This window comes from Fragaria vesca, linkage group LG3 (genome assembly GCF_000184155.1).
Source record: "Fragaria vesca subsp. vesca linkage group LG3, FraVesHawaii_1.0, whole genome shotgun sequence".
Lineage (NCBI taxonomy): Eukaryota > Viridiplantae > Streptophyta > Magnoliopsida > Rosales > Rosaceae > Fragaria > Fragaria vesca.
This window is the reverse complement of record NC_020493.1, coordinates 10,697,112-10,719,188: the sequence shown is the minus strand read 5'-3', so window position 1 is coordinate 10,719,188 and position 22,077 is coordinate 10,697,112. Positions and strand designations below refer to the sequence as shown.

The 22,077-nt window shown below is 36.7% G+C and overlaps 2 protein-coding genes and 1 pseudogene across 3 annotated transcripts in view; 1 reads left to right on the top strand and 2 right to left on the bottom strand.

The window, feature by feature from the left end:
* Positions 1 to 22,077, bottom strand: part of LOC101292394 — a 1,325,780-nt pseudogene that overhangs the window by 174,079 nt on the left and 1,129,624 nt on the right. The gene's annotated exons all lie outside the window — the stretch shown is intronic.
* LOC101313487 lies at positions 10,044 to 14,446 on the bottom strand. Its single transcript, XM_004294033.1, has 7 exons — positions 14,121 to 14,446; positions 13,787 to 13,858; positions 13,509 to 13,676; positions 12,899 to 13,069; positions 12,401 to 12,610; positions 11,483 to 11,571; positions 10,044 to 11,093 (listed from the first exon to the last, which is right to left on the bottom strand). The coding sequence occupies exons 1-7, from the start codon at positions 14,203 to 14,205 to the stop codon at positions 10,455 to 10,457; spliced, it is 1,434 nt and encodes a 477-aa protein (XP_004294081.1). The 5' UTR covers positions 14,206 to 14,446; the 3' UTR covers positions 10,044 to 10,454.
* On the top strand, positions 15,718 to 18,893 carry LOC101311165 (protein transport protein Sec61 subunit alpha-like). The gene is made up of 7 exons (XM_004294025.1): positions 15,718 to 15,816; positions 16,025 to 16,392; positions 16,827 to 17,054; positions 17,189 to 17,543; positions 17,624 to 17,751; positions 17,859 to 17,994; positions 18,314 to 18,893. Exons 2-7 carry the CDS (start codon positions 16,049 to 16,051, stop codon positions 18,551 to 18,553), a joined length of 1,431 nt encoding a protein of 476 aa, XP_004294073.1. The 5' UTR covers positions 15,718 to 15,816; positions 16,025 to 16,048; the 3' UTR covers positions 18,554 to 18,893.

Below are 22,077 nucleotides of genomic sequence, written 5' to 3'. Positions count from 1 at the left end.
TTTTTTTTTTTTTGAGAATGAGAGGGAAATCAGACTTTGAGTATAACTATAATAGTTAAAAAAAAATTTCACACACGCACATGTATGGGTCAAAATGCTAGTACTTAATTAACTCTAATCATGGAGTCAATTTAGTCTTAATAAACAATTAAAATTTCCAAATTAAGCCAAACTCTTGGTTATTTCTTTCTCTTCTCTCTTTTCTCTTGTTCTAATTAATTCTTTTTTTATCACGTAAATATGAATTTTTTGTCTTTTGAGAAATATATTCTTAATTGATTTTTAAAAGTACAACAGTTTATTTATTTATTATATTTTTCAGAATTTTGATCAAATGAAAACTTAGCCCAGTCTATTTCAAAATCCTAGCTCCGTCCTTGGTTGGTGTCAATGCAGCTCCAACTATGCATTCAACACAGTGTTTGATTGTTTTAACAACTTCAAGGTTCGAACCTAGCTAGGTTAATGAGGAGTGGAGCACACCCAACTAGGCGATAACTACTAGGCCGTCACTTGTAGTGGTTATCATTAATTGTAATATCCTGGAATTTTAGATACTAGTTTCTTTTTTTTTATTCGGTTGACCTTTTGGTTGACTTTTTATTCATTGGGTTTCTCAAGAACCTTCCTTCACGAAAGTTGTAGAGCATGGCAATACGAGTTCGTAGACACGCGGCACGCGTAAAACGAACTTCATATGAAGAAGTTATGGTCAGACGAAGTTAGTTTCCGGGATTGGAAAGTGTATAAATAGAAAAATGTGTGTGGGAGTTATTGTGGAACCCTAAAGGCAGCTCACTCTATTCTCTCTCTTCTCTCTCCCGAGCTCCCCCGAACTCTCTCACCTTATCCAACCAAGTTCTCCCTCATCCGGTCACCAAACCGGACGCCACCGGTCCGGTTCGACTCCCACTGCTGCCCTCTCCATTTTTAGAGCAGTCCCGCCCGCCAGGGCCGGTCCGTCGTGTTTAGAGGCCTTATGCGAGATATAAAATGTGGCCCTTTAGGTGCTCCTGATAAAAGAGAAACAATACACCAAAACTAGAAGCATGGTATCACAAATAGGCATGTATATAAGCAGATCAAACAGCAAACAAAAAAGATAGAAGACCAAAAGCAAATTTTCTGTAAAAGCATATTAGATTGACTTCAAAAGCAAATGCTCTGTAAAAGCATGTTACATTGACTTCAAAAGGAATTACCAAAAATAAGTCTAGGACATTTTCCGGGCGCTCCTGAAACATTTATGTATAATCCTGCAACCATGGAGGAGCCTCATCTTATTTCATGACTACCAAACAGTAGATTTTTCACAATAAGACGAATTTAGAATTAGGAAAGCTGGAAAGGTTACCATGATATCAGCCCCTTCTTGAGATATGTTGCCAATGTTGGCATTCTTTCCTCTCAAACGCTGAAGAGCTGCTTCAAAGTCCCTGTGCCGACCAACTTTTGCCTACAAAAAAGTACTGTATCAATTTACTTGACCATTTTAGTTGAGAATTTCACCAGCTATTCAAACAATCAAACTAAAACATGTAACTAAACAAACCTAAATCACAGGCTCACAGAGTCATAGGGATTTATCAAATCATGTTTAGAAATCAAGAATGATAAACAATACTACAATAGAATAATTGATTCATTGAATTGGGAAACATCAATAACATCTTATATCTAGTAGATTACTTTCTAAATCGTTAGATCTTGAATTATAATTAGTTGGTTTGGTAAGTTGGAATTGAAATTTGGGGACGGGTAAGGTTGGGAAGTTGGCCGGAACCCGTAACGTTACCTTACGTTGTCNGTGTCGCGGCCGCGGACGAGTGGAATGCGAGTCGAGAGACGAGGTAGGAGGGTTACGGAAAGGTAGGAAGTCAATGAGGAAAGTTACGAACCCACGACTGAAGAAGGGGGGAGGGGGGGACGGGGGGAGGGATAATAAGGAAATTACCCAAAAAAAAAAACACGCTGGGTAAAAAATTCAATTTACTCAGGGAATTAAAATGTGTGTGTGGAGATTTGAACTTGGGTCTCCAATACACAGATCCAAAGTAAAACCAACCGAACTACAACTCCAATTGGTAATTTGCTACATCTTTCTACATAATATAGGTGTACAATTTTTTTTTAAACCCTCCAAAATTGGAGGCCCTATGCAACCGCACACTTGGCACAACCCATGGGCCGGCACTGCCGCCCGCCTTCTCGCTGCCTGGAAGCCGCCACGAAGCGGCGGAGCTGCTGCTATCCCACCAGAAAGCCGGCGATTTCGACGCCGATTCCGGCCAATTTTAGGTGAGTATTGCTCCCCTCTCTCTTCTAGGGTGTTCATGCCTCTTTGGTGACCTAAAGAGCTAGTTTAGGTGCCGAATTTGCAGGTTTGGGTTTGATTTCGGGTTTGCTGTTTTCGGGGCAGTTTCCGGCCGGTTCCGGCCAAAATTGGTTAAAGTCTCAAGTATGAAAGTTGTTCCCCTTGCTTCAAGCTTCAACTTTGCTGTTGAGAGTTTTCTCAAATTCGAAAGTTTATGGTGGCGCGTGGGGCTCACTCGCCGCCACCTGTGGTGGCGCGTCCGACAGTGGTTGTGGCTGAGGTTGCTATGTTTTAGCTAGCTCTTGTTGTTGTGAGCTTGTTGAGATATAGAATTCCTAGGTTGTGAGCAAGGTTTGCATGTTAGGACTTTAAGTTTAAGCTTAGACTTGTGTGAGGTTGTTGAGTTTGTGATTTGGAATGTAGGAGCCGTTTTTGGCAGTTGCAAGAGGTGTAGTTTTGGGTGATCGAGGACCTTGGGAGGTCTTGAAGAAGAGTTGCCCTCCTTGGGCAAACCTTCGGATTTTAGTTTTGGGTTGTTAAATTGGATGACCTTAGAAGGTTGTCATTCCTTGGACTAAGGTTTAGTTTAAGAGTGTTTGATATCCTATAGTACTTGGTTACTAAGGTTATTATTTGTGTAATTTTAGGTGATTGTGAGGTGTGATTGGCTTGGCTCTTTTGGTTGTGTTTTTGGTGAAGACGCAGCGGGAATATATAGGTGAGTAACATCTCACCAAGGTTCACTTGGAACCAATTATTTATGGAATTGTGATGATGATTATGATAATTATTGCGTTGATGATAATGATTATTATGATGATGATGGTGATGATGATAAGGTTTATGATGATAAAATGATTATGATAATTATTGTGTTGTTGATAATGATTATTATGATGATGGTGACGATGATAAGGTTTTTGATGATAAAATGATGATGAATTACGATGATGATTTTTTGTTGATGTTTTTAATTAAAAATTTTATTTTTGGTTGTTTTAAAATATATGAGCTTGATCGCCAACGGCTCATAGGTAAGATAAAACAAGTTTTCCTATTATATGATTATTTTTAACGTTCATGAAATTATAATATTTTTGGTTATTGATAGGTTATTCTTGTGGGAATAACTATGTCTTGTGCATAAATATATCTATGTGGAATGATATAATTTGATGATGTGTTATTGGGTTGTTGATGTTGATTTTATTATATTGTGATTTGTGGTTTAGATAGTCAAACTGGGTTCCAAGCTTTTAATCGGGTGATTGGTTACGGTTAAGATGATTCCACTTTTTGTGATTTGTTGTTTAAATAGTCAAACTGGATTCCAAGCCTTTGGTCGGGTGATTGGTTACGGTTAGGAATAGAGCTCTAGTCCGTCTGTCAGTGTAGGTCATGGGAGGTACCTTAGTGTATCTGGGACCCATGGGTACATAAATTGTTGTTGTAGGTCATGAGAGGTATTTATTAATATCTAGGACTCATGGGTACATGTGTTTGTTATAGGTGTTGGGGATACTTTATTTATATCTGGGACTCATGGGTACATGTATTTTGTAAAAGTATTGGTTATGTGATTTTAACTTTGTTCTTAATTGTTGTCATTTAACTTGTTTTGAGTATCTACTGAACTATGATTAATGCAAGAGATTCTTCAATTCTTATTGTGTGATTTTTTAGTGGAATTCATGAACTATCATTTTTTGCAAGATTCACTTATGATTGATTGTTTCGTGAATTGTTATGTTTTCTCATTACTCTCTTTGAATTTTATTGATTGAGGAAATTCCTAAACTAAGTTCTAAGCAGGAATTTCCGGTTTTATTTTGTGTGATGTTGGGTTGAGTTATTTTTGAGAGTTACTCATACGGGCTTTTAGCTTACCGGGTTTGTTGTTTACAACCCGGTGCACCAATATTTGGCGTAGGGGTTAGACCTGCAGGTGAAAATTAGCCGGGTTGAGGCGGTGGCTTAGGAGCTGGGTTTTAGATAATGTACAATTTTTGTATATTTTGTTAATTTGTTTTTAAGCTCTTGTGAGCGACGTTATTATTACTAGACTTTTGAAGTTTATGTAATTAAGGAAATATAATGTTTAACTCAGTTGTGGAGTTTGTTAATATTTACATTTCTAGTATTTGTTTTTCGCTTGGAAGTTATTGAGCAGGTTTTAAGATAATAAGATTTTAAGATATATCATGCCCAAATTTTTGAAAATTTATCTTTCGAAAATTGGGGTATGACATTAATTTTTGTTAACTGAAAGAATTGTGCATTTGAAAAGAATACAACCCGACTAAAAATTAAAGTATTGTAAGAATAAAGTTGAAACAAAATAGCGTCATTCCCTATTCTCTATCCCTATTGATAATACAATCCACTCATTACCCAAATTATCAGTTGAATTTTGGTCATGGAAACCTAGCTTCCTCTATTGATGAGCTACTTGATTGCAACTTTAAAGTGGGATGTGTTTCTAACTCGACCGAACACGAATGGTTGTGAGATGTATGTGCAACTATATATGCAATCTTCGAACGATTTGGGATGAAACAAAGTGTTGTTAAGTTGACTTCTAGTTTACAAACTTATAATCCATCTCGTTAATTAGCTCACACACTGCTTCACAAGTTCACATAGATTTAGTTTATCAGATTGACTCATTTTCAATAAATAAAAAAAAATTAGCTGCCAGCTTCATCATAATACTTGTTTCGATCTGCATTGTTGATTCTTACCTATTTGATCGAAGTATTCAGATTGAGAACCAAAGCTCATGTTATTGTAAGGAAGAAAATAAGAAATCTAATAGATCTACAAGCACAAGCAAATTAAGAATCAAGAGAAGTTAAAGGATCGACTAATCATTAAATCATAATCCAAAACAGACATAAATTTGAAAAGCAGTATTCTTAGGCTAAAGCCAAACATAAAACCACACACCTTTGTTCTTTGATATTTTGCCTACAACACTGTCTTTTCATACTTCTTACATTGATACTGAGACGCCTTACTTCGTTGGCTCCACGGTTCTTATAAGCATTGGGTGAAACTAAGCTCTCAACATAAGCATCACACTGAATATTACTTGATTATTTTTAGGTATTTGATGCAGATACATAACTAAATTGATGTTTGCATTGTAAATAGGCAGTTTTTTGAATTCCCAACTCCTTTGAATAAAGTAATAAACTATATCCATTTTCAGAAAACCATATCACTGGTCTTAGACTGATGACACACACACCCTGTCAACCATGTGTGGGATTCTGACTAATATACTCTAAGACTCGCACCCCATATTCATTCATCACCCAAAAATCATAATTGCGGGGAAAAACAATGTCGTAAACATTTAAGCATAAGCACCCTATGCTTAAGGTCCCTATTCCAATATGTTGAACACGAGTCGACCCATAATGTTCATGTTGTGGCACTTCCATGTATGTATTAGTATATTAGGAAATAAATCTTGCGGATCTTCTGTCTTATGTAATTATGATTGTTAGTATCTTTGTTATTCGATCACTTTTCTAATTCTAGAAGATAGTTTCCTATTGTATATGATACTCATGTAAACGTTTGTATACATTGCTAGTGAATGAATGAGAAAATTATTTCAGCCAAACTATCTCTCTTTTATGGTATCATAGCAGGAATCAATATGATCTTGTCTCTTTGGTTTTACACTTTATTTCTCATGCAACCATCACTCTATTATCATTTATCATGAGCAGCAGTATCATCTTTCAAAAAAGCAATATGCCTAACATCATCTTGAATCCCAAGAATCAGCTTGGTATTGTCCAAAGTATCAACTTAGCAGTGGATACTTGACAGTCGTTTTTCAATATATCATATAGTCTCATCATGAAGCATATTAATTCATAGCAAGAAAAAATCAAACCTTGCCGCCTCTTGTGCTACTACCGAGTGGAGAAAAAACACAGATATCTTCTACGAGATCAATATCGTTAAATTCACATTATTATCTTGATAATGTGTTATATTCAAATTTTCAAAGTTGATCTTATGTCTATTAGTTGGCTCACAACGGGACTGAATTGTTTAGTGACTTTTTCTCCTTATTCGTGTATTTTGCAAAATCTGGTTTCAAGGAAGACAATTGATTTGGGTAACGAACGCAATGGTCTCTATTATTTAATGCCGTTAACAACGGAGAAAACCAAGCCTAAACCACATCAGTCATCAACGATTCAACCTTTTTGTCACCTCACAATATCCTCCTCCAATCTATGGCATCATCATTTGGGTCATGTTTTGTCTCATCCTCTAGATTATATCGCTAAACATTTTCTAAATACTTCTTTCACTTCCACTTCTGATCATGCCTGCGACATTTGTCCATTAGCAAAACAAAGTCATCTCTCTTTTAGTACTAGCTCTATCTCGTTTGTTAAACCTTTTAATCTTATTCATTGTAATATTTGGGGCCTTTACAAACATACTTCTCTCTTTGTTGCATGTTATTCTCTTACCATCGTGGATGATTATTCTCGTTTTACATGGATTTTTTTTTATGCAACACAAATGGGAAACTCAATCTTTGATTAAACAATTTTTTGCCTTTGCATCTACCTAATTCTCATATGAAATAAAAACCTTTCACAGTAATAATAGGGCAGAATTCCTTTCTATTCAAAAAAAATTTCAAAGACAATGGAGTCTTTTTTAAGCAATCTTGTGTTTATACACCTCAACAAAATGAGGTAGTAGAACGTAAGCATCAATATATTCTCTAAGTTGCACGCGCTTTAAGAATTCAAGTCAATCTTCCTCCAAAATTTTAGGGACAATGTGTTCTCACAACTGTTCATGTTATTAGTCATTTGCCCACTCCACTTCTCTCTTTTCAATCACCTTTTAAGCATCTTTATTCCCGACCTCCTCCTTTTCATCACCTTCGTGTTTTTGGTTGTTTGGCTTATGTTACAAACGATAAGGTCACGCATAAGTTTGCCCCGAGAGCAGTCATGTGCATCTTCATTGATTATCATGTTGGTTAAAAAGCCTTTAAGCTTTATGATCTCTCAAGTCATAAAGTTTTTACAAGTCGTGAGGTAATCTTTCATGAGAATACTTCTCATATCAAAGTGTTGTACCCAAGTCCAATATAGTTTAAAGCCTAGTTTGGTATTGAAGTTATGATAATTACTGGTTAAAAAAACTCGGTTGTCAAATTAATCGGCGACAGAAAAACTCAATTTAGTGTTTGGTAACCTGTACTTTAAATAATTCGTATCTAAAACATATAATAAATATACCAAAAACTGTGATACTTTTGAATTTGGATAAAGTTACTGAAATAGACATGACATATTGTCAAAGTTCATGTCCTTCTATCCCAGATCTTTGAAACATACATCAATTGTTATACATTTCATCTCTTTCGTTTGAAATAGTCTGCCTACAAGGGATAATAAAACACAAGTCAATCTTATAGAAAAGTTGAACGCAGTTGTATGCACAAACCTATTAATGCAAGGAAATCTATGAATTGATTGATCGACGAAATCATTGAACGGTCTCTAGAGAATGAGATTAATACACAAAGTGATCAAATTGATATTTGCACGGAAAATTAAAATTCAACAAAATTTAAGCGGTCCACCAATTAATATATCATAATCAAAAACTGTCACACCCTAACTTGAGTAAAAGGCCGCACAAGAACAAGATTTCGGGTCGCGGTTCACTACTTTCACCAAGTGCGGTATGATCGTCAGAGCCGACGACAGACGACCACCGTGAGGACCTAACGCTGACCAAGACCGACTTCATTCACGAGATTGGGGTCGTAGTAGGAGAGACTAGAGTTAAGGCGATGCACTGCTTTGTGGAGTCTCATGCGACCCGTTGTGCCTGGGTTTCGGGTTTCGAGGAAAGTTTGGCCAAAATGCTTGTCGGTATCCTGGTAATGACCAGCGTCCGCTTATCGCTCTGTACTGCAGCTCGAAGGCTGAGCTATCTCGCATTTTCAAACATGGGTTTGGTTTTACGAATTTCATAGGGCGCGCCACTGGTGTCGATCTTTCTTCTGCTCTAGACGCAGGAAATCAAGATGAGGTTGGGCAAATCTTGATTAATGAATATGATGTTGTGAAAGCCAGAGGGGGATTTTGTGGCTTGTTGCGCAAAGTTGCCTGGACGCGGAATGTTTGTGTGAATTAGACGAAAATGGCTTAAGGCACGTTCTGGTGTGTCGTATTCTCATGGGTATGATGTAGCTGGTGACGGAGATATTGATACGGGGAATTTGGAACCTAAACTTGGAACCTAGACGTAAGAGAGAATTTATTGTAGTGTTTGAAGAAGCTGAGTTCCAAGAAGCATTCAATTCTGATTTTTGGGCTTCCCCACCTTGGAGTTGAAGAACATTGATGAAGCTACAATTATAGCTAAATATAGTTATCTTTATTATTCAAGATTTAGTAAGTAGTCTTTTTGTTTTCCCTTCCTTATCTTATAAAAGGAAGCTCTTATTTCATTTGTAATCAGATTTTAGTCTTGAGTTTTTATCAAAAGTTTATATCAGAAGTTTATACAATTTGGTGAAAGAGTTCATCCCCATTGTTTCTAAACTCTTATCTCTTAGGTGGATTCCTAGAGTGATGAGTTTTACTCTTATCTCTTTTGTGGATTCCTTGGAGTGGTGATCGTTTCCTATCAATTTATTTTATCAGCCTTTCCTTGCAGCAAATCCCGGTATTAGATATTGGTTCCGGTTTTGATTCCGGTGTGGATCATCTTGAAAGTCCTCGCAAAATCTATCTACCTTACTAGAAATACTCATATATATATATATATATATATATATATATATATATATATACACACACACCACATCTGCCTTGATGTTATTGTTGTTGGAGAGTAAATATCTCACATCATAAAAAGAATAAATAAAATATAACTTATAAGTGGATGAATCATACACAATTGTATCGAGACCTTTTGTGATTAAAACCCAACATCTGTTAGTATCAGTACAATAATGATCCACATGCCACGCTTATCCTTATTCAAGTATTGTGAGCTTCTCGATGCCTCCTTACTCCTACATAGCTTAAGGAGGGTCACACTTGTCTTTGTTCAATTAGGGCATGACTTAGGCCTAGTTTGGTATAGTTTCGTTTTTAAAAAAAATTAGCTTTTATCCGAACTTTTAGATTTTATAGTGTTTGGTAAATAAACGAAAAACAGGTTTTTTTTAAAAATTACAGGTCACTGCCAAGATAAAATATTACTTTTAAAAACAGCTGTCACTAAAAACACTAGAAATTAATAAATTTTATCTTAACAACACTTTTAAAACTAATATTTACCAAACACAAAACTGTTTTAATTCACAGCTGATTGTTTTCGAAATACAACAATAGCAGTTTTTTTTTTAAAGTCAGAGCAATACCAAACTAGCCCTTATTGATTGTTTTTATGCCCTAATTGCTTCTGGCTGCTTCATCATTCGGTTAGCCAAAAGTCCGAAACCCTTGCTCTGTATCTTTAATCTGTTAAGGGAACTTTTAATTGATGTATACATTTTTTGAGAAGAAATTGAATGTGTATATTGAATACTATATTCTTGGCAAAAGTAGGATAGGAACCAAAATATGCATGTACATAACGTACCATTTTTACATGGGGATTCATTCCATGAATGTCCACAGAAATCACAACTTAAGCAACATTGGCAAAAGCCCAAAGGTTGAACAAAATTGATTTAAATTGGTAAGTATAAGAGTACTCGTGATGAAATTAAAAGTGCCGGGGCAAAAAAGTGACCAGGTACACATTTTCTACAGTGTTTTACACAAAGACAAGAAAAGCTGGGATATGTAATAAACTGAGCAAAATCCTTCTGTATGTCAAATGGGTCAATAGCATGACAGCAGCATATGCTCCCCAGATTAGAATCCTATGCAGTTAATCTTTGATTGTGAGCCCATGCCAAGCCAAATGATCAGTATAATTTTCTCTCAAAAGCACATATCTGTATAAAATCAAATTCCAGACGAGCTGAAGCTCAAATGGAATACAGGGATACACATTCAAGATCAGGCAAAACCTAGTGGAAATTAGCAGGTCCAAAAGTGGTAGCAACCATGTTGAAGTTCGATTAGAACCGGTATGAATTGTCAGGTCCATACCTGCTCCTCATATTGTAGTTATCAAACTTCTGATTGTCATAAGCAGCTGCTGTCTTCATGTCCACAGGTTTCGGTTCTGTCCCAACAGCCCCAAAAACTACATCTCCACTCTTATCTCGTTGGCGATGCCTTGTTCTTTCTTTCTGGCTCTTAGACCTTTCACCAGATCCATAGAATTCTGCAGAATCCTGCCGCTTTGAAGACCGGTGCTTGCTTGACAAAGAGGGATCTTTAAAACTACTTGACTTTATCTTTGAGGGCTTCATATCTGAATATCTATCGCTTGCATTGGGAGTATGGGACTGCCGAGTTTCAGACAGAGGAGCTGGAGTGCTTTGCCTGTGCACCAACGGGGTCTCAGCTTCATCTTCAGGCATCTTCAGAGAATCTTTTAATGGTGTGAGGCCTTTGTGAGAACCACCAGGCACGAAACGAGAGGGAATGAACTGAAGAAATGTGCCTGTCACCGCGTCAAGTCCAATCTTGCATAGATCAATTACAAGCTGCCCAAAAGATGGCCATCCCGGGTCGTCTTTCACAATCTCCACAACTGGAGTGGATTTTTCATTGCTCAGATGTTCTTTAGTTTCACTCTCTGAAGGTTGCTGCTACACCAGTAATGCATCAGATTAAGTGAAGAAGCAAAGTTGCATAAATTAAATTTACCAAAACAATGTAGCTTCATTGGCTTATAGAAAAAATCAAAATTTTTGGACAGACAAGAGCAGAAAAGTAGCTTTCTATTTTCAGGAACACTAAAAATGGCACTACAGAATGGGCCACTGAAGCCCATACATGTCCTTTCCATAAGAAAAAGCTACAGAGAACCGTGGCACCAGCAGTAAACAAAGAACGGAAAAAACAAAAAGACTGATAAATAATATAGTAATTAATAAAGATCTATACTTGGAATGTTATCTGATAGATCTTATGACTGGAAGAAGGGCCATTTGAATTTTCTACTTAGTGGACAAGTAGATCATAAGTAAAAGGTTACCATTCTCGAGAAGAAAGAAGGTCCAAATCCCTGCTGAAGCATGCATGTAACATAGCCAATCAAGACGGCACCAATAACCAGAAGGACATCTGCCAAAAGATTCAAAAGGTCAGTCTGAAAGAAGCAGTGCAATTTGAAGTAGAATTCAAAACTTCGATCAAGATCAAATATCATATGTATATGTACCATATGCTTTATGCAGCATATAAACCATGATTATCCTGACCTATAAATAATTAAAATCTTCAAAGAGAAGAATAAACACACATAATTTTCAACAGGGCGATACAGCATATATCCAACAGTTTGTTGGAGAGTGTGTCCCTACTCCTTAAACTCGTGTTAGCCAATAGTTCTGTTAGAAACTCATCTCCAAGAATTATTTTATGCTTACCCTTAACATCTTACCCCTGATCGGAAGAATATTCTTATTTAATATGCAGACACTGATACACATGCAATTATTTATTGGCTACCAACGAAACATATGTAATAGATTAACATAGAAAACTAAGGGTGGTACAAGAAATTATATCATTGTTTGATCAACCATGATTCCATATTAGCCCTTATCGCATCCGAAGCCCCCCCTGATTCCATAGTAGCCCATATCGCATAGAAAACTAAAGGGTGGTACAAGAAATCAAACATCTTAATTCAAAAATGTGAATTAATACATAATCTATGCATAAAGTAGAAGATGTAGGTATGTAACTCATATTGACATTAACTAAAAGGAGAATCCAGCTATACAATGGGATGTTATATAATGAAAGGATGCTTGCCTAGACACTTTGTATGGTAAAGCTATTTTCATTTCCATAATACTACAACACACGTAAAAGAGTGTCTATATCATCAATCATCAAAATTATGTCTAATTATTGAACATTGAAGGTAAGAGATATGAGAGTATACCTGTGGAAGAGATTGAACTGTACTGATAATCACAATCCTCCTGGTTGAGAGATATCTGCCTAAGAGCAGCATTCCCTCTGTCAACAACTAGCAAGGAACAAGTAGGCTGGACATATACTACATCAAAATCGTTTGAGAACATTGCATCTTCGCTGGGTCCATCCCTGTAGCCAGCAACATTTGATTTTCCACCAGCAATGGTTGTCACACCTGCAAAAAATTTGTTCTAGAATTTTAGAAAATCCACCCTGAAGTTCTTTTAAGGGATTTGTAAGCAAGGTTCTCAACTAAAATACATCTCCAAGAAACTGATTCATAGACAGTCTATAGCCCTACTCCTATGTATAAATTAGATTTGAGTATCTAAGTTCGCTATCCACGAGGTACATATATGCATGTTTAAAACTTAAAACTTTCATTCTATTCAGTTTCATGTGTTACCAGAATAAATCAGTATAAGCTTCAACTGACTACGAACATAACATGTAGTACACGTACCAGCTTCTCCAATTTTTCTTATGGCATGATTCAAGGTATCAGCAACATACACATTCCCCTTATCGTCCATGGTTACACCTTTTGGATGATTGAAACGAGCATCACTTGGCTTTCCATCAACGTGGCCTGTATAACCCTCAAAGGATCCAGCAACCAATCTTCCCCTACTATCTGCAGCAATGAAATATTAAATAATATTACATCAGGGAACCTGTATGTGAACGAAAATATCATGTTGGTCCATAGCTACACAACCTGGATGTCCATAATTAAAGAAACCCCAGCACTATGAATATAATCGACGTAAAGAAAAAACCACATCAATCAAAGCCGATATTCATTCTACATCCCACACAACAGAAGAACTATGGTGCCGGTCCCTTTATACACCTTTGTACTAAGCCCAACTTTCTTCTGAGAACGGAACCAAACATAAAAAATTGAATAAGGTATCGTTCTGCATTCAATACCTCCTCTTAAGAAATTATTGGCAGCAAAAAAATGAACAAGCTAAAACTTCAAAATCTCAAAGAAACCTTTGTACTATTAGAGAGAGAACAGGAACAATATCAAATATAGTAAAACAGTACAAGTAAATACTTATGCATACATTGGGACAACGGAAGAGCAATCCGAACAATGTTGCTATTAACAGAGTCCACAGCAAAGAGTTCACCATCCTCTGAAATGCGGATCTTGAAAGGAACAACTCCAATCTTAGTTCCTTCCACGACAGTCTCAACTAAGTACCCACTCTCAAACTGAACAACATTCCCATCTGCAACACAACAAAACCATACATCACAAACCACTCATTATACCCACGCTTAACAAACCATAAATCCAAGAGCAAAAGTACCCCGAAAACAACAGTCATTTCGTATTCACCTGATTGAGGAGCTTTGGCGGACGCCGCCCTGGTCCACTTGACAAGGGAAGACAAGTGCTTTATCAATGGCCCTGAGCAAGCACATTCATTGATTCAAACCAACTAATACTAACAAACCAAAAGGCCAATTATGCAAAAACAGATCACAAACAAAGATGACCAAATTTAAGTGCAACAAAGAAAAAGCAGAAATGGTATCTGATTATCAACATAAAAGCTGCTAAGCAATACTATACTAAATTAAACTCTTACAAATAAGTGAAGCAATTGAAGACACAAAGCAAACCCAGTAAACCAAACAGATCAAAAACACAAAACCCAAGTCAAAACTACCTGCAGGAGCAGCATGAGCTTCGAATTGGAGGGTGTAAGCGACTGTGAGCGTGACGATGGTGATGAAGAAAAGGGAACTTCCCATTGTTGAAACAGATTTTTACTGGGTGGGGGTTTGAAATTTCGAAAAGATCATGAGACTTTTGAGCAGTTCAGTACTGCAAGCGAGTACGATTCTTCATCTGGGTTTTTTTACTGAGGGGGTTCAGTGGGAGAGGGGGTTCAGGGGGGTTCAGTGGGAGAGAGCAGTACGAGTGAGTCGGAAGCTTGTGATTGGCAAGGCAGAGACGATGTTAAAAAATACGTCGTGCTTTCTTTCACCTTTTCGTGTTTGCTGCTTTCCGCTTTCACATTTTTTAGGGAAAAAAAAGGAAAAAGCAACACACCCGTTTAGGGGTTTGTCTGAAAGAAAGAAAGGATCTTTTGAATAAAAATTTTGTATTAAAACAAAAAAAAAACTTGCGTCTAACCCAGTATTGACACATTAATCTGGACTATCTCTTATTTACAGTTTTACTAATATAAATCATAATATTAACCGTTTAAAAGTTGAATTAACCAATAAAGATCACCTCCGCAAAAAATCAATGTAAACAAAATTTGTTTACTCAACTGATTGCGTTAAACAAATTGACAGTTCTGGTGAAAGTTAACAGTTTCATGATAAGTCGTCCATATGTTTGATATATTCGGCTTAGCAAACGATTTTTGTTTATATTATTTTTTTGTAGAGATGATCTTTATTGGTTAATTCAACTTTTGATCGGTTAAGATTATAATTTACATTGACAAATGTATGTAAATAAGAGAGAGTCTAGACATATACGTACATACTCCGGACGCAAGTATTTTCTAAAAAAAAGAAAAAAGAATGAAAATACAAGGGCCCAAAATGAAAAATGGCCTGAAGACCTAGTATAGTCCAAACAAGAAGTCCGAAAAAACAAAGATAACATTGTTCACAACTCTCATCACGTAAAAGCAAGAAGATAAATCGAAACAAAATGAAAAGTACCTAGGCTTGTCAAATGGATTTATTTTTGTAAAATGAAAAAAAATTGATAATCACAATGGACCAAATATGCGAACACGATCTATTATAAGAAAGTAAATTAGGATGAACATTAGTTAAGATATAGTTTGTTATCATTTTTGTAGTGATCTCGTTATAACCAAGTAAAGAATGACGTTCATAAGTCCATCCAAATTATTAACTTTTGGATCTAACATCATTTTTTGAATGTCCAGTAAATTTAGAGTTGGTAAAAAATCTCTCAATTTAGGTCTCATCTTACCATCTGTTTTGTCTTCATTATGGATAATATTTGTGTGCCCCATCTTTGAAAGTATAACGGTGAACGCTCGAGACCAAGTACGGGTCATATGACAGTAAATCTTGAAAAATTCCAAAATAGCCTTCACATTTCAATTTTTATGAGAAGGCTTCAATAGGAGTCAAAGTGGACTAAACAATTAGCGTGTCCGATCCACGTCGGCCCAAATCACCACGTGTCGACCACTCATTCGTGTTGACCTCGTGTCCTCACTCACCTACGCCCCCTTTATTTGTAACGCCCCGAACTCAAACCCCTATTTCACACAAGGCTTCGTATATCTCCCAGATCCAAATCCGACTCTGCAGATCGAAGCGAAACGCCATTTCTAGGGTTTCAACCCTCGATTCCAATTCGCAAAGGTCAGTCTCAAACCCTAACCATCTCCATTTCAATTCGTTACGATCGGATTGATTCTCAGATCTGTGAAAAAAATTCGGATTTGAATTCGATCTGTTTGTTGTGTTTATTGCATGATCTTTGTGATGAATCTGTATATGCATGTGTTTTGATTTCATAAGAATTAGTTGGATCGGGGCTGAATTGATATGTGTGTTTGATTTGGATTAGGTGTGATTAGCGAGGACGAGCAACATGGGAGGTGGATTTAGGGTCCTTCATTTGGTGAGGCCCTTCCTTTCGTTTCTGCCGGAAGTTCAGAGCGCCGATAGGAAAGTCCCGTTCAGAGAGAAGGTCATCTACACTGTGATCTCGCTCTTCATTTTCTTGGTGTGCAGTCAGCTCCCTCTGTATGGAATTCACTCCACTACCGGCGCGGATCCGTTTTATTGGATGCGTGTTATTCTCGCTTCCAATCGGGGGACTGTCATGGAGCTTGGGATCACCCCTATTGTCACATCTGGGCTGGTGATGCAGCTCCTCGCCGGGTCGAAGATTATTGAGGTTGACAACAATGTGCGCGAGGACCGTGCTCTGCTGTAAGTATATTTAAGGCTATTGGATTTTATGTGATGTGGTGTGTTGTGAAATTGGTAATGCATGCAGCGAAATGTTTTTCTGGACAATGTATAACCTGCTTGATAGCCGAGAATATGACATGAGATTTAGATTCTATTGCATGTGTTCAGTTCAGCGTTGCTTTGACTGTTTTAAAACTAGCTGTGATATAGTTGATGATGATCATGGTGCACTTTATTAGGTAGAGCATTGTTTTTTGTTATGGTTTGATTGCTTGTATGTAAGTGATGGTATAAGCTTTGTAAATACATGCAACCGCTGTATTATGTCTAATTTTGTATTGGAATTCTCTAAGTGTGGTTCTATGTTTATGAGCATTCTCTTCTGTTTGGGACCGGCTTTTGCTGTGTGCTTTTTCATCCACATTCTGATATTTGTATTTTATTTGTCCCAGAAATGGAGCACAGAAGTTATTGGGTATCCTGATAGCTATTGGTGAGGCAGTTGCATATGTTCTCTCTGGCATGTACGGTAGTGTTGGCCAACTCGGAGTAGGAAATGCCATCCTTATCATCATCCAGCTCTGCTTTGCCGGTATTATTGTGATATGTTTGGATGAACTTCTTCAGAAGGGATATGGTCTTGGCTCTGGAATTTCTCTTTTCATTGCTACCAATATCTGGTGAGTTAGTCCTCTTTTCTGCCTCCTTGCTATGTTAGCATGAAATGTTTTATGACAACTCTGTATTTGTAAGTCAAGTAGTCCTCACTACTCAAATTTAGAGTACTTCTAACAGTAGTTTCATTCTTTTTCAGTGAAAACATTATCTGGAAGGCTTTCAGCCCTACCACCATCAACAGTGGGCGAGGAGCTGAGTTTGAAGGTGCAGTTATTGCCCTCTTCCATCTATTGATCACTCGAACAGATAAAGTTCGAGCACTTCGGGAGGCCTTTTACCGGCAGAATCTTCCAAATGTGACCAATCTGCTCGCAACAGTCTTGATCTTCCTTATAGTCATCTACTTCCAAGGGTTCCGTGTGGTTCTGCCTGTCAGATCCAAGAATGCCCGTGGACAGCAGGGTTCTTATCCTATCAAGCTATTTTATACATCCAACATGCCCATCATTTTGCAGTCTGCACTTGTCTCCAACCTTTACTTCATCTCACAGGTACTGGAGTTTGTTTGTTGGGTATTTGTTGGACTCATTGGTGATACAATTGTAACTGTTTTCTTTACTTTGTTGTACAGTTGCTATACAGGAGGTACAGCGGAAATTTCCTTGTGAATCTTTTGGGTAAATGGAAGGAATCTGAGTACTCAGGTGGACAATTCGTTCCTGTAGGTGGTCTAGCATACTACATCACAGCACCTTCAAGGTAATTATTATATTTTCTGTCTGATAGAGCTTGGACGCTTGCTCTTTGTTAGTATTATCTAATGATTATGTGTGGTTTCTGATGCCTGCTTCATTGATATCTTCCAGCTTAGCTGATATGGCAGCCAATCCTTTTCATGCACTCTTCTATCTAGTATTTATGTTGTCAGCATGTGCCCTTTTCTCAAAGACATGGATTGAAGTTTCTGGATCCTCTGCCAAGGATGTTGCCAAGCAGCTCAAGGTATAAATTCCCAGCATTTTAAGTTGTTTCTATTTTGAGGTCTCTTTGTTGCAAGTTTAGGGATTTTTGCAGTGTTTTGAACTTTTTTCTTCACAACACAACTTTGTTAGTATGACTAGTGTGGTCCCAACGTTCTTGTATTCTGCTCTCTAGAAACTTTGTTCCTATTTGTTTTATGATATGGTTTCATGTCTAGTGGCCAGATCAGATATAACCTGATTGCCAATATGATTATGAACCTAACTTACCAACATTTATGGAATTTATCCTGTGCGGATACTATCTTTAATCCTTGCATTAACACTCCGTTTATTTGCAGGAACAACAAATGGTGATGCCCGGGCACCGTGAGTCAAACTTGCAGAAGGAGCTAAACCGCTACATTCCCACAGCTGCAGCTTTTGGAGGCATGTGCATTGGTGCATTGACAGTGTTGGCTGATTTCATGGGTGCAATTGGTTCTGGAACAGGGATCCTGCTTGCAGTGACCATCATCTATCAGTACTTCGAGACATTCGAGAAAGAGAGAGCCAGTGAGCTCGGTTTCTTTGGTTTCTAAGTGTTTGTTGCTGCTAAATGGTTAGTTGTGCCAATGACAATTTTGGTGTGTTGAGAGATGTAAGTAGGTTTAACAGCAAAGTTCAAGATATTAGGCTAGTCTCTTATCACTCCTGTCCTTAGAATACCAAGCAATGAAATCCTCTAAAAAAAAAATAGTGTTATATGGTTGTTTTCCGCTTTCTTTTCCCCCCACTCCTGGTTCATTGTCAAGTACCATTTGGATCTATGTAACACTATCAGGTCCTATGGATCTTTATAAGTTTTATCTTTTTTAAGGACCCCTTTAAAGGAACTGACCATGATTCTTTTGTTTTTGTTATATGATTCGTTATTTACTTGATGCTGAGTTGCTTTGTTATTTCCAACTTCAGTGAAATGAAAGGTCAAAACCTCAAAGGTGCATCAATTGGTAATGAACCAGTATGCACCGCCCTCAAAACTTCTAACTTGACTGGATAAAATGAGGTGTTCCCAATTTGTGATTGATTGAGAATCAATTTATATGACCTATGAAGGTGCAGAACAGTCCGCTAATCTCCCTTCAAGCCTAGGATTGCCGCTTCCCCGGAGCCATTCCATTTGGGTTGTACATGGCAGTGACTTGGTTTCACGAGCGGCCAAGACAAACGCGAATGCAAAATACTGAAAATAGTTTGATTTTGGGGTATTGCACAAACCATCAACTGTTTTGCTTTCTTTCCTTCCTCTGTACAAGAAGGGCAATATGGGAGATCAATGGTGACAGGAGGTACCCTCATTCCTCTCCATCTCTAAACTCGGCCTCTGCATCACTAGCGGCTTAGCGCCTTCAGTGTTGGTCTATGACAGAGAGGGTAAAACTGTGATTTGGTTAGATGTGGATTCACCTATGATGTTTGATGAGTGAAGAAACAAGCAAAGGAAGAGAATTTGTTAATGAAGTAGACAAGTACCTTGAATCTTCATATGAGAACCATTTGGTACGTCGTCTCGGCTTTTAGTTTCATTTTGATCCGACATGAAATCCACCACCCATGAAATGAGGTGTTAATTGGCCGACAATTTCCAAGGTCCATAATCCATATATGTCTTTAGATAGGCTTCTGTTTTAGCGTCAGGGAGCTACTATTATCATCTCCTACTAGTCTACTATCATTTTTGAAAACAATACCAAACAAACAAATAACATTTTAATGTATGATTTACAATGCTTACCAAGGGCCATCAAAATGGTTAAGCTTTATAAACTTCACAATTCAATGAATCTTTATACGATTTTACAAGAAAGTAATTCGTGATGTTACATTGATACATAAAATCGAAATGGCTGTTTAACTGTTATAATTTTCTTGATTATGTATATGTAGTTATGTACTGCCAAGATCATTCAACGCATAAGTCCCAGTTAATCTAGACAAAAATGTTTTTCCATTTTACAAGCGATTTTCTCAGGCTTTCATCACAAGGACAGCATTTTTCATGCATTGTGTTCACAATGGCATATAAAATTGTTAGGCCAATTCCACCAACCTTACAGTAGAGCTGGCGCATGTAATGAATACATATTAGGCCAAAGTAGATTTGTTTTTAGACTAGTTTATTGAATATTAGCATGAAAGTTAAGCTATTGCATGTTCCTGATCATCTTAAGTTGTAATTATGCATTAGTCTAATTACTCGAACAAACAATGATAGGGTCGAGGCTGCCTTCCCAAGCAGGCAAGCTTCTGGTTGTTGTTGATGTATGAACGTGCCAAATAATAAGACATCGAAACATCATTATTTATTTAGAGTCGAAATCAAAGTATTATGAATTTGAATACTCTGATAACGTTGAAAGTGACTAACAATCTTAAGTAATATGTTACAAATAATTAAGACTCAAGTAATACTTTCAATTGTTGATAACATATTAACATACGGTCTATGTATAAAAATTTAGAAAACATAGTCGCCAATTTCATACGAAAACTAATCAGTGAGCTTAAAATTTGTATTTTTTATTTTTTTTAATGAAAGGGCTCTTGTAAGACTTAAGCCTATATTGGGTGAGCCTCTCGCCCGATATTGTTCATATTACTTGAATAAGTAATGTGCCGTGAGAGGGGCGTGTCACTGATACCATGAGTACTAGTACAAGAATTCTCGTAGAAAACATCCCAGATAATTACAGATGCCTCATCTAACGATAATCATCTAAGAACTCCACACTAGCAACTGGTACCGTTAATATCACAAAACCTCTAAGTTTTTCCATCTTAAGACATGTCAAAGTATTTCTAATATATAACATAATTTTGCTTTTTGTTAAATGTGCCAAAATATTTACGATACCCAATTGATTTTGATCACTTAAATTTAGCTAGTATATGTTGTAGCTTAGATGCATCTATGAATAATAATGTTATAGTTTTCATACAATGTCAAATGGAAAATATCGATTTTTGACATTTCAAACTTTTAAGCACCTTATATTATGACCCCCTTAAATGAAAATTTCTGACTCTGTCCTGTTTACAAAGAAGAGAGTACACCACTAAACCAATGATACGTACTGTGAGATTGATTATAGTTGATTATGTTTTCTTTTTTATGTCGTATATAACTATATAAAAATATAACTAACTACTCCTTGTTGTCTACTGCGCGCAGCTAGCTATTGTGATGTAGCATGTAATCATGCATATTACAAGTTGCTTCAAAATAGAATACTTTTCAGTCATGAGGATTCTAAACAAAACAAGAAATCTAGTCATGTCTAAAACCTCATGCAATCAACCTAATGTAGTCTCAATCGATTATTGCCCATTAATCACTTTAATAACCCCACTTCATAACCATGACAAGATCCTTTGATAGAAACGGAAAAATGACAGAATAAACAAAACTCTCACATATCCTCACTATTTCCTTCATTGACTAATTTATCATTTTCAAAAACCATTTTTTCAATTGAAAGTGCTCCAATTGGGTTAGATACATAACTAAATTATCATGAGGAAGACAAAAGATGGATGCTTAATTAGCTGTATATATTTATATCTATTTTCTTTGAGTATGTATGTTTGGCTTGATTTTCTGGGACCCTAGTTGATGTGAAAGATCGATTTCAAATTTCTATTCTAAAACCAGAACCACAAGTTAGTATTCTAGTCTTTTGCTTGGCCAAACTTAAGGCCAAACTTAAGTAAGTGTTTGAGATTATTGGATTTGTATTTCTTAATTAATAAGAGAAGAAAAAAAATGCAATGTTTAAACTTCCAACTGACCATTTCAATTAGACGTGGGACGACTATCACTATGATTTAGACTCATCGCCTAAAACCCAAATCTAGCTACTTGTTCTTTTCTCATTGTTTGTTTAGGGGGGTGTATTGTATTTAGATTCATACAGACTTATTTTAATCAACTGACTTTTTGAAAAGTCTACAGACTCTTTGAAAAGTTCATAGACTTTCACTGATTTCTTAAAACCATCGATTTTTAATTACAGACTTTCACTGATTTCTGAAATCTACAGATTTCATATGAATGATTTATGTA

Coding starts and splice junctions, on each gene's coding strand:
- LOC101313487 (XM_004294033.1), bottom strand. CDS start 14,205: ATGGGAAGTTCCCTTTTCTTCATCACCATCGTCACGCTCACAGTCGCT. Junction 13,859..14,120: donor AGCTCATGCTGCTCCTGCAG/GTAGTTTTGACT, acceptor GTGCTTGCTCAG/GGCCATTGATAAAGCACTTG. Junction 13,070..13,508: donor TGCTCTTCCGTTGTCCCAAT/GTATGCATAAGT, acceptor TCATTGCTGCAG/ATAGTAGGGGAAGATTGGTT.
- LOC101311165 (XM_004294025.1), top strand. CDS start 16,049: ATGGGAGGTGGATTTAGGGTCCTTCATTTGGTGAGGCCCTTCCTTTCG. Junction 17,055..17,188: donor TTCATTGCTACCAATATCTG/GTGAGTTAGTCC, acceptor ATTCTTTTTCAG/TGAAAACATTATCTGGAAGG. Junction 17,995..18,313: donor ATGTTGCCAAGCAGCTCAAG/GTATAAATTCCC, acceptor GTTTATTTGCAG/GAACAACAAATGGTGATGCC.